Below are 20,156 nucleotides of genomic sequence, written 5' to 3'. Positions count from 1 at the left end.
TTTCCTGATTTTTAGCCATCGTGCTGGAGAAAGGGTATCCACCTGAAAGAGAATGCGCGCTTATATGTTCTGTATAAAACAGTTACATATGTACGGTAGTAGACTTAGTGTCTAGATACACAGTATGTTTACGTCCGTGCCTTACTACACACCAGCAGACTGATGACTTCCAACAGTCCAGGCTTGTTTGTATAATATTACGGTTGCATGCAGGGAGGTATACTATAAAACATGTAACAGATATGTATGTACCATTGTCTTCATACCGAGTGAACTGCCAGATCGGAGAGACAGACCGACCCCCTCCATTCCCTCCCCAGCTTCCCTGTCACGACCCCCTCTCACGTTAGTGAGGGCATGCATCCCTGTCTGATACACGTGTTGTAAGTGATTATTGATACATGACAGCGCTACTCCGATAAAATGACCGCAGTCCTATGTTTCCCCCTTATGGTATCCCCATTAACGTGCCCCGTTACACCGTAAGGAAAATTAACATCTTTACCAGCGTTTGAGCTCTTGGTGCCCCTTTGGGGCCCCATATAGTCTACATGTTGCAGCCGTATTCAGCGTCCTCGAAATACTACTCGGCTACTTGAGAAGTTCGATATGAATGCACGTGTACTTGTAAACCAGGATTATATGAAAAATATGAACGTGTAAACGAAATAGGTATATCATTAGCTGAAAAGGCCTCTGCACGTGCAATTGAATGACAGGACAACAACAGGTAAGCCATTTATTTGTTATTTTCGTTTTGTCTTCAGAAAGTTTTCTATTGTATATGATACATACTTGTATATAGTACACGAGACGCCATATCTGTTCTCATAAAAAATACCATGTATGTGAAACAGTCATACAATATGATATACATTTCACAGGAGACGTAAGATAGACAACACGCAGCCTGAAGTATGTTTCTATTGTATTATTTGACAATAATCGAAGTTTTGGGTGACACAATTTAATTTTTGGTATCGTAATTTTGTACTTTAAAATTTTCATCTTTAAAATTGAAATAATACGATATTTCATCCGTTGTTTGTTTAATATATAGCACTCTTTCAAGTTTCTGCAGCGCACGTTGGAGAGATTGTTTACACATGCGTTGTATGTACGGTATATATATATGTATGTCATATCACACTTGCCTAGTAAATCGTTCGCGGTATACAGTAACACACAAACAAGCGCCTGCCAAAGAATATATAAAGATCAGTTTAATATAGAGAAACAATTACTTCTAAAACTGAACATCTTTTCATTGTGAGTATATCAAACATCACATGTAGACCTTACATTTCCACAAAAATAACCTGTCATGATATTTTTTGAGAAAGTAACAACTTTTTATCAAAACTGATTCCTTGAACATAATTGTAACGGAAATTTAGATTAAAGGAGAGGGGGGTGGGTTCAAATTCAGTGATACATTTTTTTCCATTTTTGAAAAAAAAAAAAAAAATAGCTGATGAAGACGCCAGCAGTGGCCGTGTATCAGCATCAGGGACTTGGCACTAGGCCTATACATACATGTTTAAAGGGATTGTGAGGGTGGAAATCACGGACCGTGGATATGGAGATTTGTGACAAGTATATCTGATAGCATCTACAACATTTGTTTTAAATAAAAATCTTTCCAGAGTGACATCATGGCAACGTCGGCTTTACGAGATCACCAGGAGCTATTGCTTAAGGGGTTACATCACTTCTACCGCCAAGAACAGCTATCTGACGTCACACTGATTGTTGCGGACCGGAAGTTCCCATGTAACAGAAACGTGCTTGCCTCCACTAGTCCTTATTTCCGGTAACGTGCTTAATTCAAATATATTGAATTTGCCCGAACAAATGTGAGAAAAGGAAACAAATCAAAGTAGATTTAATTAAAATATTGTTTTTTTTTCTATGGCAAGTGAATTATAACTTCATTCATATCTGTCGGAGTAAAACGTTGAGTTTTTCTCAAGTTATGGGTTACGTTATTCTGAGACAAATATCACACTTGTTGTGTGTAGTGTGCACTCTCAAAAGCGATATCAACAAGGATGATTTTATCTCAGTGGTCAGACAATATGTTGAGTCTTCTATCCACCAAGTCTGAAAATATAAACGGTAACATGATTTACAGTGTGTTTAACAGATATTTCCAGATTTGCGGGGGTTTAATGTTCATTTCCATGACTCCTAACAAAATATAAAAAAAAAAACTTGTACGATGTTATTTCTACAATCGTTTATAAGTATGATAACTTTATATAAAACATTTGTTTGTTTTCAGAGCAATGTTTACAAGCGAAGTTAAAGAGTCCGATCAACAAATGATAACGTTGCATGACGTCATACCAGAAGTCATCGCAGACATCTTGGATTACATGTATTCGGGAGAGATTGCGATTACGGACGATAACGTACAGAACCTCTATATAGCGGCCAACCTCTTCCAAATGATGCCTCTAATCGATATATGTACCGATCACATGATAAGGGAGATAAGTCTAACTAATTGTCTGGATCTTTTTAATTTTAGTTCCTATCACTACAACAAAAGACTGAAAGCGTTGTGTAGCACATTCGTTACGGAAAATTTCACAGAAATTTGTAAAATGGATAATTTCTGCTCGAGCATCGACGTAGAATTCTTAGAATTTCTGATCTCGCGGGATGATATTGACATAGAACTCGAGGAAACTGTTTATGAAGCTGTAATGCAGTGGGTTGAATTTGACATTGATGAACGAAAGCGTCATCTTGGTAGACTTTTCAAACATGTCCGACTTCCGCTTTTAGAAAAACATTATTATTTGACGAACGTAGCCCAGAATCCATTATTATCTTACGACACATTCAGTAGGACTGTGTTGTCCTACTTCAATTCGTGTACAATGGACAATATCGACGGCATCAATGTCAAGGACATTGAAGAGGAGGAATATGAATTCCAAATATCGGGTAAACGAAGACTTGGAATGTTTTCTCGAAATTTAATCGTCTTTAGCGGTGGAGCGTATGGTCCGACTGAAAGATCTTTTACAGCACATGACCCGGAAACACGCAAGAATTTTGTTGGAATAAAACCCCATCCAACATTTGATTTCAAATACAAACTGGATTACTCTCAGTTAGTTACTGTGCTGAGGAAATATGTATATTTTCTGGGAGGAATTTTTTACGAAAACCATCACTTCGAGGACGCTGGCCCGGCGCTGAATACCGTTTACCTTTATGACCAAAAATCGAGTTCCTGGATTCCTAGAGCGCACATGCTGTTCCCACGATGTGCATTCTCTGCCACTGTGGAAGGTGCCAAAATTTACGTGACAGGGGGCAAACCTACCTTCCCAAAAGGAGATACTTTTGATAGTATGGAGGTATTTGACACAGAAATGAATAAGTGGAACATTCTGGAACCCATGCCGTTACGGCTATATCATCACGCGTCCGTCATTCATGACGGCGGATTATTTGTTTTCGGTGGACAAGATGTCATGGACGAAATGTTGGAATGCTTTTTTCGATATGATATAAGGAGTGGTCATTGGGCTATAGTGACCAATTCGTTGCCAAAACCCCGTATCGAAGCCAGTGCTATGGTCATCAGTGATAAAATTTATATTGTAGGCGGTTCCCACCGGCACGAAAATGCTCTAAGTGTTGATATTTATGACCCGTCGCTCAACAAATGGAAACGCGGATCTGACTTTCCTGACGAACGGAAATTCACCGCTGTCACAGCAATTGATGACGTCATCTATGTTTGTGGTGGCGTGCGAGTATTTGGCCGACCCGGTCGACGTTCAAGGCATGTGGAAACAAAGGATTTATATAAATATGACGTGGCCACCGATACCTGGACAAAGGTTATCAAGATGGTCCAGTTTGCTACTATAGGAACATGTACATCAGCTGTGGTGAATTATAAATATCTAACCGAAAGTGAATTTATAAGTACGACTGCTGAACAGTAGAAATAATTCTGTTAGATCAGTTATGTGTTAGACTTCAGACACGTAAAATATAGAATGTTTAAATTTATATAAGTTGTCGAGGATATTCCATACAAGTGCCCGAAGTATGATGCCAGGAACACAGTTAGATACCTGAGAGGAATCTTACGAAATAAAGTCGTATTTATGTATTTGTTTTATTGATTATATCCGGCAATATCCAACAATTATGTCAAAGACGGAAGTCAAATGCTCACTTAGCTTAACATTGATGGGAAAAAATGTTAAAAATCCATTTTTTACCGGAATCAATCGAAAACGCTTCAACCCAATATCTAAAGTTACCAACAAGAGGATACTCCAGAGCAGTATATAGGTTACAATAATTGACGGTCAGAGAACTAATGAGTCATTTACCACAACTGGTGGTCAGAATAATTCGTTTTGGTATTATATGAAATATTTTGTATCTTCGAAAGATGAACTAAGAAAATATCCATATGATGTTTTACAAAATGACACAAATTAGAAAGATATAAAAATGAATCCCCAATCAGCAGCGGATTCGTTATTCGAACTTCCAACCCGCTACTTGCAGTGTGTTCATTACTCAAATTTCTAATTTGTTGCTTGTGTAAATTCTTTGAATGAAATCAAGTACCTTAATGATAATCATAGATTTTTTCCAAAAACCAACAAATTAAAAAGCTCGAATTTCCCATCTGGCCCTGCTGGCAGTGGATTTGTTATTGGAACCACTAAACTCCAATATCAAATCCGCTGCTTACGTCAAACCCCTTGATTAGAGGTGAAAATAGAAAACCTTCACCAGCAGCATGAATAATTTCTCAACAAATATACTCTTCATCATGGCAGGGGTTTACAAAGCCATAATTGATATCGACATATTTATTACGACAACTTTACAAATTGTGGATATGCAAAAAATTGATTTCATATGGAATATGATTTCACATGAAATGATTAAGGAAAAACATTTCAAGCAGCACAAAACCTATAGAGTGATAACAGCTGTAGAGACAATAAGGAGTGTCGTGAAATCAAACACATTACGGCTCATTGTTCATGAACATGATTAACCCGACACTATCGTGTTTTATTTGTTCCCAAGCAGCTCTGACTGCCGATCAAACTGGTCATACTAGGGCCTTCATTGTTTGAAAGACAGACTATCTTTCTCGTGTAGACATACCCCAGTTCCGAGTGAGGTGAGTTGAAATTAGTGATCATGTTCATTTAAGATATTGTAATTGTCTAAAACCAAGCGTGACAAGCTATGACGCAATCACATAGCAACAAAAGACAAGGTTTTTACGCGGAAAAAATACTTGCAAATAGGAGACCTGGAATGGCACTTATTCACCTTTTCTGAAATAAAAATGGCCACCATGAAATGGTCTACAGACAAACCCATCATATTCGGATCCGTTTTACGATCAAGAAGGCCACAGCGTTTGTTACATCATAGATACAGCAAATATCAGGTGTAGATATGGCACTTATCTTTAATTGTTACCTGTTGATTAGATCATAAGTACATGTATCTAATCACGTTCTACACACTCTAGTGAAGACCCGAGGTGTATAGTTAGATCCCTACTCGGAGAGGTTTACGGTTCTCGGGCACCGAGGAAAGTGATATGATAGACCATGATGAACTCTTAAAAATCGTCAGTTGTCTTAGATGGCGCGCGATGGACCCGTTTAGTGAGATAACAACAGGACAAATGGACCTGTTTAGTGAGATGAAACCAGGGCTACTGGACCTGCTTAGTGATATAACAAAAGGACTACTGGGCCTGTTTAGTGAGATACCAACAGGACAAATGGACCTGTTTAGTGAGATACCAACAGGACTACTGGATCCGTTTAGTGATATAACAACAGGACTACTTGGCCTGTTTAGTGAGATACCAACAGGACTACTGGATCTGTTTAGTGAGATACCAACAGGACTACTGGATCCGTTTAGTGAGATACCAACAGGACTACTGGGCCTGTTTAGTGAGATACCAACAAGACTACTGGATCCGTTTAGTGAGATACCAACAGGACTACTGGGCCTGTTTAGTGAGATACCAACAACACTACCGGGCCTGTGTAGTGAGATACCAACAAGACTACTGGGCCTGTTTAGTGAGATACCAACAGGACTACTGGGCCTGTTTAGTGAGATACCAACAGGACTACTGGATCCGTTTAGTGATATAACAACAAGACTACTGGGCCTGTTTAGTGAGATACCAACAGGACTACTGGACTACTGGATCCGTTTAGTGAGATACCAACAAGACTACTGGATCCGTTTAGTGAGATACCAACAGGACTACTGGATCCGTTTAGTGAGATACCAACAGGACTACTGGATCCGTTTAGTGTGATAACAACAGGACTACTGGATCCGTTTAGTGAGGTAGCAACAAGACTATTGGGCCTGTTTAGTGAGATACCAACAGGACAAATGGACTTGTTTAGTGAGATACCAACAGGACTACTGGGCCTGTTTAGTGAGATAACAACAGGACTACTGGACTACTGGATCCGTTTAGTGAGGTAACAACAAGACTATTAAGAGACTTAGTCTCAATGTGACGTTAGCTGTTAACGGGGCGATAAACATAACAAAAAAAAAAACTACACATGCATGGTAAATATACAGATAACGATATAATAAGTCCACAGTGTCTACATATGCCAAAGAACAGCCATGCTTATACAAAGAGGAATAACTCGAGAATACTCGGCTCCTTTCCAGAGTAGCCTGTAACACGTCACCTGGACTTGTTAGATGTTGTAAAGTCCAGTGGTTGTAAAAAAACATACGTCTAAGGAGATTACATATTTCAAGTTCATATATAAAAGGAGGCTTACTAAATACATGAATTATTTCTGCAATGAAGAATAAGATAGTTCAACAAATATGCCTAGTTGTAAATATAAAAATATATACTTTCAAACACATAGTTAAGTTCTAGTTAAGGTTGATGGTACTTTACTCAAATGTTAATATTATTTATGTAGCCTCTCTGTATTTCTTACCTGGATTTAAGACGCGATAATTCCTCCTTCTGTTCACGTCACGTACATTTTACAGCTTTCTCGGCTGCACCTATCGTTTTAAACAAGAGTTATTCCTCTTTGTATATAAATTACTTCTTTGGCGCAAACAAAACCTCTAACAAGGTACGATTTTCCAACTTATACAGTATAAGAACTATTATATCTAATTACATAATGTTCTCACATAATCACATAAGCATGGCTGTTCTTTGGCACATGTAGACACTGTGGACTTATTATATCGTTATCTGTATATTTACCATGCATGTGTAGTTGTTTTTTGTTATGTTGATCGCCCCGTTAACAGCTAACGTCACATTGATACTAAGTCTCTTAATAGTCTTGTTGTTACCTCACTAAACGGATCCAGTAGTCCTGTTGTTACCTCACTAAACGGATCCAGTAGTCCTGTTGTTACATCACTAAACGGATCCAGTAGTCCTGTTGTTACCTCACTAAACGGATCCAGTAGTCCTGTTGTTACCTTACTAAACAGGCCCAGTAGTCCTGTTGGTATCTCACTAAACGGATCCAGTAGTCTAGTTGGTATCTCACTAAACGGATCCAGTAGTCCTGTTGGTATCTCACTAAACAGGCCCAGTAGTCCTGTTGGTATCTCACTAAACGGATCCAGTAGTCTTGTTGGTATCTCACTAAACAGGCCCAGTCGTCCTGTTGATATCTCACTAAACGGATCCAGTAGTCCTGTTGGTATCTCACTAAACAGGCCCAGTAGTTCTGTTGGTATCTCACTAAACAGGCCCAGTAGTCCTGTTGGTATCTCACTACACAGGCCCAGTAGTCCTGTTGGTATCTCACTAAACAGATCCAGTAGTCCTGTTGGTATATCACTAAACAGGCCCAGTAGTCCTGTTGGTATCTCACTAAACAGCCCCAGTAGTCCTGTTGGTATCTCACTAAACAGGCCCAGTAGTCCTGTTGGTATCTCACAAAACGGATCAAGTAGTCCTGTTGGTATCTCACTAAACAGGCCCAGTAGTCTTGTTGGTATCTCACTAAACAGGCCCAGTAGTCCTGTTGGTATCTCACTAAACAAGTCCATTTGTCCTTTTGTTATCTCACTAAACGGATCCAGTAGTCATGTTGGTATCTCACTAAACAGGTCCATTTGTCCTATTGGTATCTCACTAAACAGGCCCAGTAGTCCTGTTGGTATCTCACTAAACAGTCCCAGTAGTCCTGTTGTTGTATCACTAAACGGATCCAGTAGTCCTGTTGGTATCTCACTAAACAGGCCCAGTAGTCCTGTTGTTGTATCACTAAACGGATCCAGTAGTCCTGTTGGTATCTCACTAAACAGGCCCAGTAGTCCTGTTGGTATCTCACTAAACAGGCCCAGTAGTCTTGTTGTTATATCACTAAACAGGCCCAGTAGTCCTGTTGTTGTATCACTAAACGGATCCAGTAGTCCTGTTGGTATCTCACTAAACAGGCCCAGTAGTCCTGTTGGTATCTCACTAAACAGGCCCAGTAGTCCTGTTGTTATATCACTAAACAGGCCCAGTAGTTCTGTTGTTGTATCACTAAACGGATCCAGTAGTCCTTTTGGTATCTCACTAAACAGGCCCAGTAGTCCTGTTGTTATATCACTAAACGGATCCAGTAGTCCTGTTGTTATCTCACTAAACAGGCCCAGTAGTCCTGTTGTTATATCACTAAACGGATCCAGTAGTCCTGTTGGTATCTCACTAAACAGGCCCAGTAGTCCTGTTGTTATATCACTAAACGGATCCAGTAGTCCTGTTGCTATCTCACTAAACAGGCCCAGTAGTCCTGTTGGTATCTCACTAAACAGGCCCAGTAGTCCTGTTGTTATATCACTAAACGGATCCAGTAGTCCTGTTGTTATATCACTAAACAGGCCCAGTAGTCCTGTTGTTATATCACTAAACAGGCCCAGTAGTCCTGTTGTTATATCACTAAACGGATCCAGTAGTCCTGTTGTTATATCACTAAACAGGCCCAGTAGTCCTGTTGTTATATCACTAAACAGGCCCAGTAGTCCTGTTGTTATATCACTAAACGGATCCAGTAGTCCTGTTGTTATATCACTAAACAGGCCCAGTAGTCCTGTTGTTATATCACTAAACAGGCCCAGTAGTCCTGTTGTTATATCACTAAACGTATCCAGTAGTCCTGTTGTTATATCACTAAACAGGCCCAGTAATCCTGTTGTTATATCACTAAACAGGCCCAGTAGTCCTGTTGTTATATGACTAAACGGATCCAGTAGTCCTGTTGTTATATCACTAAACAGGCCCAGTAGTCCTGTTGTTATATCACTAAACAGGCCCAGTAGTCCTGTTGTTATATCACTAAACGGATCCAGTAGTCCTGTTGTTATATCACTAAACAGGCCCAGTAGTCCTGTTGTTATATCACTAAACAGGCCCAGTAGTCCTGTTGTTATATCACTAAACAGGCCCAGTAGTCCTGTTGTTGTATCACTAAACAGGCCCAGTAGTCCTGTTGTTATATCACTAAACGGATCCAGTAGTCCTGTTGTTATATCACTAAACAGGCCTAGTAGTCCTGTTGTTATATCACTAAACGGATCCAGTAGTCCTGTTGTTATATCACTAAACAGGCCCAGTAGTCCTGTTGTTATATCACTAAACAGGCCCAGTAGTCCTGTTGTTATATCACTAAACAGGCCCAGTAGTCCTGTTGTTATATCACTAAACGGATCCAGTAGTCCTGTTGTTATATCACTAAACAGGCCCAGTAGTCCTGTTGTTATCTCACTAAACAGGCCCAGTAGTCCTGTTGTTATATCACTAAACAGGCCCAGTCGTCCTGTTGTTATATCACTAAACAGGCCCAGTAGTCCTGTTGTTATATCACTAAACGGATCCAGTAGTCCTGTTGTTATATCACTAAACAGGCCCAGTAGTCCTGTTGTTATATCACTAAACAGGCCCAGTAGTCCTGTTGTTATATCACTAAACGGATCCAGTAGTCCTGTTGTTATATCACTAAACAGGCCAAGTAGTCCTGTTGTTATATCACTAAACAGGCCCAGTAGTCCTGTTGTTATATCACTAAACGTAACCAGTAGTCCTGTTGTTATATCACTAAACAGGCCCAGTAGTCCTGTTGTTATATCACTAAACAGGCCCAGTAGTCCTGTTGTTATATCACTAAACAGGCCCAGTAGTCCTGTTGTTGTATCACTAAACGGGCCCAGTAGTCCTGTTGTTATATCACTAAACGGGCCCAGTAGTCCTGTTGTTATATCACTAAACAGGCCCAGTAGTCCTGTTGTTGTATCACTAAACGGGCCCAGTAGTCCTGTTGTTGTATCACTAAACAGGCCCAGTAGTCCTGTTGTTGTATCACTAAACGGGCCCAGTAGTCCTGTTGTTGTATCACTAAACGGGCCCAGTAGTCCTGTTGTTGTATCACTAAACGGGCCCAGTAGTCCTGTTGTTATATCACTAAACGGGCCCAGTAGTCCTGTTGTTATATCACTAAACGGGCCCAGTAGTCCTGTTGTTGTATCACTAAACAGGCCCAGTAGTCCTGTTGTTGTATCACTAAACAGGCCCAGTAGTCCTGTTGTTGTATCACTAAACGGGCCCAGTAGTCCTGTTGTTGTATCACTAAACGGGCCCAGTAGTCCTGTTGTTATATCACTAAACGGGCCCAGTAGTCCTGTTGTTATATCACTAAACGGGCCCAGTAGTCCTTTTGTTGTATCACTAAACGGGCCCAGTAGTCCTGTTGTTATATCACTAAACGGGCCCAGTAGTCCTGTTGTTATATCACTAAACAGGCCCAGTAGTCCTGTTGTTATATCACTAAACAGGCCCAGTATTCCTGTTGTTGTATCACTAAACAGGCCCAGTAGTCCTGTTGTTGTATCACTAAACAGGCCCAGTAGTCCTGTTGTTGTATCACTAAACAGGCCCAGTAGTCCTGTTGTTGTATCACTAAACAGGCCCAGTAGTCCTGTTGTTGTATCACTAAACAGGCCCAGTAGTCCTGTTGTTGTATCACTAAACAGGCCCAGTAGTCCTGTTGTTATATCACTAAACAGGCCCAGTAGTCCTGTTGTTATATCACTAAACGGATCCAGTAGTCCTGTTGTTATATCACTAAACAGGCCCAGTAGTCCTGTTGGTTGATTAATGTTAAAGTAAGCCTGCATGAACATTATCGTGCCACTATAAAGTAATTAAATGTACACGACCATTCATTAAAAGCTTTACACTAATTAGAAAACTATTTTCACAATTCTATTTTATTCCATATTAATATTAAAATGTTATCATATTGCTTTTCTTGTAATCAACTACTGTTGACCATTGAATAACAAACAACAGTTTTGCAAAATATATTGTTTTGCTCTACTCAACCTTACTCTTAATTTGCAGTAAGAAGTTTTATTCACGTACGTGTCTTTCATACAGTTATCAATCCTTTTCAGAAACTTTGAAAAAATTGCACATGTTCTATTACTGATTTTTTTTTCAGCGAAAATTTGAAAGAAGTTAAAAATCGTTATAAATATAGTTTTGATTATTTGTAACAGTTACGCGTTTAGATTTGATTTCTAAACTTTAGAGCAGTCTGGTTTGTCTAGTGGGTCAACTTTTTCAAAATTTCTTGATATCATTCTTAGTATTATCAAATCAGGGTTACAGTCTCATTGTGATATTTTTTGCATAAAAAGTGAAATTGAACCCCAAAATCCTTTTTTATCAATCATCTCTTCTCATCATTTCTTTCCTATAAAATAATTTGTTTTTCTGTAGTGTACACTACCATACGCCATTCCAACTGAAGGAATATTTGCGTTCTATCGTTTTGAGAACTTTTTTAACAAAGATGAATGATATCGTTCAAAATTCGCCCATATCAAAAGAGAAATAAACGGAGGATGAAATGGTTAAAAGGGTATCCCAGTGCCTACCACAAAACTTCCAAATCCAAATATACTTTTCTGGATTAACCTGCATCTCTTTACTCCCTACAGGCTGTTTGTAATCTGTGGAGACCATGCACTGAATTGTGACAAAGCAAACAAACCCGTGGATATCAAATCAGCTGCGAAATATGTTGGATTATCAGGGTTGATAATATCTAGACAGTGAAAATGTACAATAGGGAAATCGGACAGCGTAGCAAACAGCAACTTTTTGAAAAGTTGTGCATGCTTGTTTCCTTGCAGCAGGTAAGCGACTGATAAAGAAAGGCTTTCTGTGTCCTTGATTTCAAATATAATTCTGTAAATGCGATGGACGTGGTTTGTATTATGCTATTGTCACACATCAATGTGTCTCAAAGTGAAATTGATTTTGAGACTCATTTTCACGAAATTTTATACTTATTATCATACCACACTATTTTGCAGACAGATAAGAAAATACCAGTAAATATTTTCACAAGGATGCCAACATCGGTATGATATTTAAATATCGTTTGGTTTGGTATTGGTATAACTGGTGTCGAAATGGAAATGTTGACGTCTCTAAGTTGTGATAACTTGTGCCTAATCCTATTTGTTATATTGGACAAATTTATGAACAAATAGAATATGTTAAAGTCAAAATCAAATCATCGGAAATGCTTTGCGACACACTATATTGACTTGTATTGTACCGTGTCAGTATATAGAAGGTTGTTTCCTCCCAAAATATTGACTCTGCCCTCACCCTGTTTCCTGTTATAGCTATGCTCTTTTCCTACATGATTTGTTTAAAACGACATGTTGATCCAGCTGCACTATGCGTTCGAGGCAACACCACATTTGGACCTGACAAGAAAGCATTTCATATTTCGAGGCCCCTCCCACAAAAAAATAAACATGCAGGATGGATAGACACGTGAATTTCAGGTATCGCGCTACCTTGACAGCTTTTTTGTACGAATATTTGTTTTTTATTCACGCAAATGAGAAATAGCGAAGGAGTCTGTAGTGATACTCATTATTGTGTGGCTACTTTTGAAAAGCTTTTCTTGATTTTAATGTTTTCTTTGATGTCTGTCATCAAAAATGGTCATTTTCACTGCACGAAAAACACGTGTTCTCTTATCCGATATTTCGTTTGCTTCGCTGGTAATATGCAGTCACGTGCACTCTTTTTCTTGTAAACTAATAATTAGATTTACGTTGTTTGGATACAAACATATAATCTTTCAGTGAATGATTATGAATATTCTGTCTCTCGACCACGTTCGAAGGGATCACACTGATTTCGCCTAACATCTCATTTTAGAAAGCTGTTTTGGAGCTCTTGAAAATCCACATACTATTAACTCCACAGAGCAAACAGTCTCTCAGACTGTAACCCTAATTTGAAAGTTCTGAAAATTGTAGGAAGAAACCGATCGGGCTTTGTTAAACAGTAAGACGAACAAGAAATAAAACGCTAATGATGTTATTTTGGAAATCCTTATAAACGAGGGATGTCCGCATCTTTCTCATTAATTATCATGATACTGAAGCATGATGTACCATTATTACGGTTTCCAAAAAAAATGGATGATATGTAGGTAACGCTTCGTTCATCATAAGCAAGTCTAGTTCTTTTGTATCCATGAAATGTAACGATGTTGGATGTTATATCTGTGGGTATAATAACATACCTATCGTATTCAGTACATTGCTGGAGAGGTTAATTCTAAAAGTACTTAACTGCAATATTGGTAAAAAAAAATGAAGTATTCTTTTTTCGAAATTCTGAAACGTCGGGATTATTTTCCAAAATTTCGGACCTGTATCTTAATTGATTGAATTAATATGACCTAATTAAAAAAATATCAGAAGTGCATTAATTCATAAATGTATATGCCATACATACTTAATGACATACATAAGACTGTTTGACACACATCATATTTCATTTGGTCAGCAAACAGTAAATGCGTAAGGCACTTTTAGCCTTAAATAAAGCATTTTGGTAAAATTGATGGCGTTCTTATGTTACTGTGCACTAACAACATAGGTATATCAAAGCAGTGTTGACATGTACATACATGGAATTTAACACTACAGTACAAGGTGTTAACATTACTTGCTGTGTTACAGACAGATTTATGTAACACCATATTCGGGTAAGTGAGTATTAACTATGGCACCAGGGAAAGGGCAGTGTTAGTAAAAAAAAAAGTAGAAAACTTCATTTTACATATTCATTTACACTCAACAGAAAAAGAAATCGCGTTCGCAGGAGATCTTTTTTAATGGCCATAAAAGACAACGTTGTTCATAATTCACTAAAACTGGGAGATGGAAATAACTGCTTCAAAGATAAACGAGGGCGTCATCCACCCGTAAATTAAAGTCCAGAGGCTACCGTAAAACTCCTAAAGTAACACATTGAATCAATCCCAGTGTCGGGTACTCCTCACATAGTAAAGAAAGTTCCGAGGAAGTGATTTGGTATCACAGATATAAATACATACAACTCCAAAAGAATCCCGTCGGTACAGCTATATACAGAAAAAAAAAACATTTTCTGAGGATTACAATTACTCGTTTAACATTAAAAGAGACCAGTGTCGAATAAATAAGAGTCTTATAAAGTAAAAAAGGAACAGAGTATGAAAAGAGCCCCTGCTGCAACTTATGATATCCAAACTGTCCTAAAGAGTAACGGTTATTCACGCGAGTGTGTTTTGTAATTTTTATAACGACTTTTCGGGACAAGAAAATTATAGTAGTGTCATATAATACATTCTGACATACTTATCAAAGTTTCGTATTTGTTATGCCATATAGCATAAAGTAGAAATAAGATGTGGTGACATCGTCCCTATAACAGGTTTTTATAATGGCAGATAGTTCTAACGGCAATGTCATTGTACTGTACTTGGTGCACATTGTTTGTGTCAAAAGGTTGTAAATATAGCTAGGATGTTACTTCACTTACTCTTTGTATATTGTTTTGTTATGCCAGAAAGATTCAGGATAAGTATTACATATCTTAACTTTTTACATACTACACTCATAGTTCACCACATGATATATAGATGTGACTGATATACTGTTTTATCTACATTAGCAATAAATTGAGATACATAATGTCATCCGCCTTAATCTGTATTTCTGAACATTTTCTTCATGTTGGTAATGCCAATAGAATAGAAATTCTTATAACACAACCAGTAGAAGATTCGAGTGTGACGTTTCCATGACTACACAGTCACCTTCATCTTACAACACAACCAGTAGAAGGTTAGAGTGTGTCGTTTCGATAACAACACAGTCACCTTCATCTTACAAGACAACCAGTAGAAGATTAGAGTGTGACGTTTTGATGACTACACGGTCACCTTCATCTTATAACACAACCAGTAGAAGATTAGAGTGTGACGTTTTGATGACTACACGGTCACCTTCACCTTAAAACACAACCAGTAGAAGGTTATAGCGTGACGTTTTGCTGACTACACGGTCACCTTCATCTTACAACACGACAAGTAGAAGATTAGAATGTGACGTTTTGATGACTACACGGTCACCTTCATCTTAAAATACAACCAGCAGAAGGTTAGAGTGACGTTTCGATAACTACACGGTCACCTTCATCTAACAACACGACAAGTAGAAGGTTAGAATGTGACGTTTTGTTGACTACACGGTCACCTTCATCTTAAAACGTAACCAGTAGAAGATTATAGCGTGACGTTTCGATGACCACATGTCCATCTCCATCTTATAACACAACTAGTAGACGTTTAGAATGTGACGTTTCGATGAGACCATACGGTCACCTTCATCTTATAACAAAACCAGTAGAAGATTATAGCGTGACGTTTCGATGACCACATGTCCATCTCCATCTTATAACACAACTAGTAGACGTTTAGAATGTGACGTTTCGATGAGACCATACGGTCACCTTCATCTTATAACAAAACCAGTAGAAGATTAAAGTGTGACGTTTTGCTGACTGCACGGTCACCTTCATCAGACAAATGACCAGTGTGAAGCGTTTTAGCACTGACGTATGTAGTGTCCGAGATGGTATGGATTCAATCAACTTTTACGGCTGTACTATAATCCTATGTACACTAAGGTCGAAAATAGTGCGACGAAATGGTAAACAGATAATAAAACAAAACATATACAAAATGGTAACAAAATGGTAACAATTTTCTACTAGTTGTGTAATTAGAACTTCAGTTCTATCCTAAATCTGCGTTTTTGTTTTTGTTTTTTGTTTTGTTTTGTTTTTTTTTTTGTTTTTATTTTTCTGTTTTTGTTTTGTTTTTTATTTTTGTTTTTTGTTTTTTGTTTTTGTTTTTTGTTTTTGTTTTTGTTTTTGTTTTTTTTTGTTTTTGTTTTTCTGTTTTTGTTTTGTTTTTGTTTTTTGTTTTTGTTTTTTGTTTTGTTTTTGTTTTTTGGTTTTTTATGTTGTTTATTGTTATTTTCCCTCAAGATGACAATTGCTGCAGTTAAGCCTTTTTGGACTTCACTCTTTGTTTATTTACGAAGTTTTTCCGTTTATAGGTTATGATGGTCTTTGTGTATATTTGATAAAAATGATTGTATGGTGGTTTTGTATTCTGGTCGTAAAGATTTTTACGGTTATTTCTGTTGTGGTCCTGGAATTGCCAGACGGATACGCTACCGTTGTTAATTAATCGTGCATGTTCTTATTTCATGAGACTGGTGTCAGGAATGAAATGTTTAACTTTCGGCCAATCGTGACTTTATAGTGGAGGCTTTTGCTCAGAAATCACTGTTGGGTCGCTAGTACAAATGTCCACATATTGTCTTTTCCCTCTCCATCTCCCTATCCCTCTCCTCTCCCTCTCCCTCCACCTCCCTCTCCCCATACGTGTATTTGGTGTCATCACTCGTGTTGCGCATTCTTGAGAAGTATCAACCCTTTAGCAACACTTGACGCTGTTAATATGATTATGATAAAGTTTCTGGACTAAAAAAGAGTGGAAGCTAAGCGTTCCATACATCAAAGACATCGAGCCATATGTGACAAGCCCTAGATAGTTACAAAGACCGGTCTTAAAATCTTGTAATATGTTTTCAGTTGTTGGAGAGTGAGTGTCATTTTTTTGAAAGAAAATATATTATATCACCTTGCAAAAATATCTTCAAGAATGTTTTTAACAAACAAAATCGTTCCTATTGCAAGCTTAAGATCGTAGTTTTAAATCTCCTTAGAGATTGTTGTGTTATTGTCATTATCGTAAATTGCAGTGTGATACAAAAAATGTACCGGCATGTACAAAGCAATGCTTTTGATTTCTGTTGCTATGGCGAGTGTTGTCCATCCATGAAGCAGTACAGGTAGAAACTGTAACAATATCCCTCACACACTCTCTATTTTTCATTTGATGAACTCGACCTTAATCCTTGATTTAAACTTGACAATGGGAAGTAACTGCTTAATTACAATACAAGAATACCAGTATGTCCATAGGAGCTTAATTAAAACTCAATGTCGATTAAACAAAACAACACGTCACCCGTCATTTACATGAAGGGGTGTGATTTTCTCCATCGAATAATTCATTACTATTGAATCATATGTCGTTGTCGTTTGCATGAACAATATGTTACCAACGTGATCATAGTTGAATGTGATTTTTGCGTACATTCGATGCCATTCCATCGAAACGTCTCGTCATTTATTGCCCCGCGGCGCTATATTATCACTTGGTGAGAAAGTCACACTCGTTGCGTACTTTCTGTTACCTTTATTTAAAAATAGCACAACAATGATAATTTTTGTTCTAATGTTCTTTAATCTGCTCCATACATGTACATAAATAAACTACAGTGAGACCTCTGTGTTCCCGCTATCTCGAGTTGAGACCTCTGTGTTCCCTCTATCTCGATTTGATAATGATCTGTAGACATAATAATGGTGCAATTCTCATTATCATTATAACTTATGGTTAGGTGGCATAGAGGAACAGGAAGCCAAATGGTACTGTATTTGATATTGAAGACTTTGGTTATTCTGTCTCCTGTTTGGTCTAATTGGAAAGTCAAATATAAACTGTCATAATAAACATCAAAGTCCTACAGCCAACTCCAGACTTGTCCGAGAAATCGTGAGAAGATAAGCTCACCAGAGAGTTTTTGATTACGTCACTTCCATCTACAATTCCCCAGGCTTATAAGTTTTTCCTATAAAGTCTCACGTGATCGCGGGTACACAGAGGCTAATATTAATTGCATACTTTGTTTGTGACCATCATGACCCATGACTTCATATTTATCACATGATATGACATGTTGTACATATATACGTAACAAAACAAGATTCTAGTTTACTGACGTCAGTTCCGTTCCAATGACGCCAGTTCCGTTTTGACTACTTCCGGTACAGTTCTTCAAACAAACACATGTAGTAATACACCAAGAGTGGATTTGTTTATATTTCACATCGATACAGTTGGACGCATGGAACACAACTCTTTTCAGTTTAAATGACTTCATGCATTAATATCGCGACTTCAAGTCATAATTACGAACAGAAACTTTTGATGATTAAACCATTAAAAAACTATTTCAATGAAGTTTAGATCAACACTTGAAAATTCAAATCCAACAAAACAGTCTGAATTTGGTTAATGTATAAATACTGAAATAGTTTTCGAGGAATAAAATTATCTTATATATTGGATAATAAAATATCGCAGACTTTATGAAAGACAACATTTTGTAGAGATGTAAGAGCCCGCCCACAATGGGCGTGGTCTAAACTGGGCGTGTCTATGATTGACGCTTCTATCAGGGGAGTGTTGTATATGATTTCCATTAAAATATGTAGAAAAAGTCTATGGTGCATACGTCTAAGGAAAGTGATACAATGTGACATATATATAATATCAATGAAGACTGTACATAGTAAGGGCTTCTTCCAGTTTTTAATATTTCTTATTGTTTCAAAATACTGTCGTCAATTTGTCCGTTATGCGATTATCTCCCTTGCATGGTAATCCTTTCGGTACGAAGTGGGAGTATACACGAAGTATCATGAAATGTTCACCCTATCACATCCATTATTATTGCTTAAAAATGAAAATGAACTCATTAACCTGCTCAAAACCAGACATGGATAATAGTTCTATAACTGAAAACGGCAAAATTATAAGTATGCACTAAACGAAAACGGAAACATTTTTACGTCCGGTATAAGTTATTTCATAGATAAATAAGAAACCCAAATAACCATGTTTTTTTTCATAAAAATGATTTATACGTGTAACGTATGAATATATATAGGATGTCAATATGGTAAATTCTGTACACAAGGCTTGTACTATTGATATAAGAGGAATGTATCGTTATATTCTGACAACATTTACAATACCGATATTGCTATGTTGAATAAATATCATAATAACGACGTGATCATAAATTAATGTAATCAAGCCTTGTTCATGATGCGGAACACAACAAATAACAAATAATCTAGGAAAATAAATTGATCATTTACGTACCTTTTAGCACTTAGAAAAGCAAACTGTTTTATCAGTTAAAAAATTTAACAAGCGAAAGCAAAGATGTTTTAAAGACAGCTGTATAACAACAGTATAAATTAATTTAACATGATACTATTAAAAACCATTCAAGAAATACCAGAATTCGAAGTTCAGTCAAGCGCACAAAGTAAATACGCATAACTGAGTAAAGCAAATACATGAAAACAGACCCTGCAAATATTACTTACAAATTGCATAACAGTTTTGTTATTATATTCAACCATCACAATAATGCGCACGTGGAGGAAACGCCTCTCCGGAAGCAACATCTAGTCACATCTTGCTCATGGTCGTATCTAAGGGATGCCGACAGAAGCCAATGAGGCTAGGTTTAGACGAGTATTTGACCATGGTTATCGAATGCAAACGAACAGTTAGTAGTTGTTATCAACTGTGTGGACGAGGAAACCAATTACAGCTTTACCGATTATGGGCGAGGAATATTCCAATGTCAAAAACTTTATACAGCAAAGCAGTTTCCCTTTACAAAACGTTAGGGAAGCGATGAAGTGATGGGTAGCTGTGTGTCTATACGGTCAACTAGTACTCTAGATTCACTCGAACACAAATCTGTTCTTGTTTATATAATCTTCTATCTCAATAGTCGAAAAGATAGAAGACATTTTACACGTATGT

General features: G+C 37.6%; 1 protein-coding gene across 1 annotated transcript; it reads left to right on the top strand.

Moving 5' to 3' along the window:
- The first annotated feature begins 253 nt into the window (after positions 1 to 253).
- On the top strand, positions 254 to 4,141 carry LOC132565457 (kelch-like protein 20). Its single transcript, XM_060230096.1, has 3 exons — positions 254 to 730; positions 1,647 to 1,813; positions 2,285 to 4,141. The coding sequence occupies exons 1-3, from the start codon at positions 713 to 715 to the stop codon at positions 3,969 to 3,971; spliced, it is 1,872 nt and encodes a 623-aa protein (XP_060086079.1). The 5' UTR covers positions 254 to 712; the 3' UTR covers positions 3,972 to 4,141.
- Positions 4,142 to 20,156: the final 16,015 nt, after the last annotated feature.

This window comes from Ylistrum balloti, unplaced genomic scaffold (assembly GCF_031769215.1).
Source record: "Ylistrum balloti isolate Yb309-2 unplaced genomic scaffold, AGI_CSIRO_Ybal_v1 Utg369724, whole genome shotgun sequence".
Lineage (NCBI taxonomy): Eukaryota > Metazoa > Mollusca > Bivalvia > Pectinida > Pectinidae > Ylistrum > Ylistrum balloti.
The sequence above is the reverse complement of the archived record's forward strand: the minus strand, read 5'-3'. Positions and strand labels throughout refer to the sequence as shown.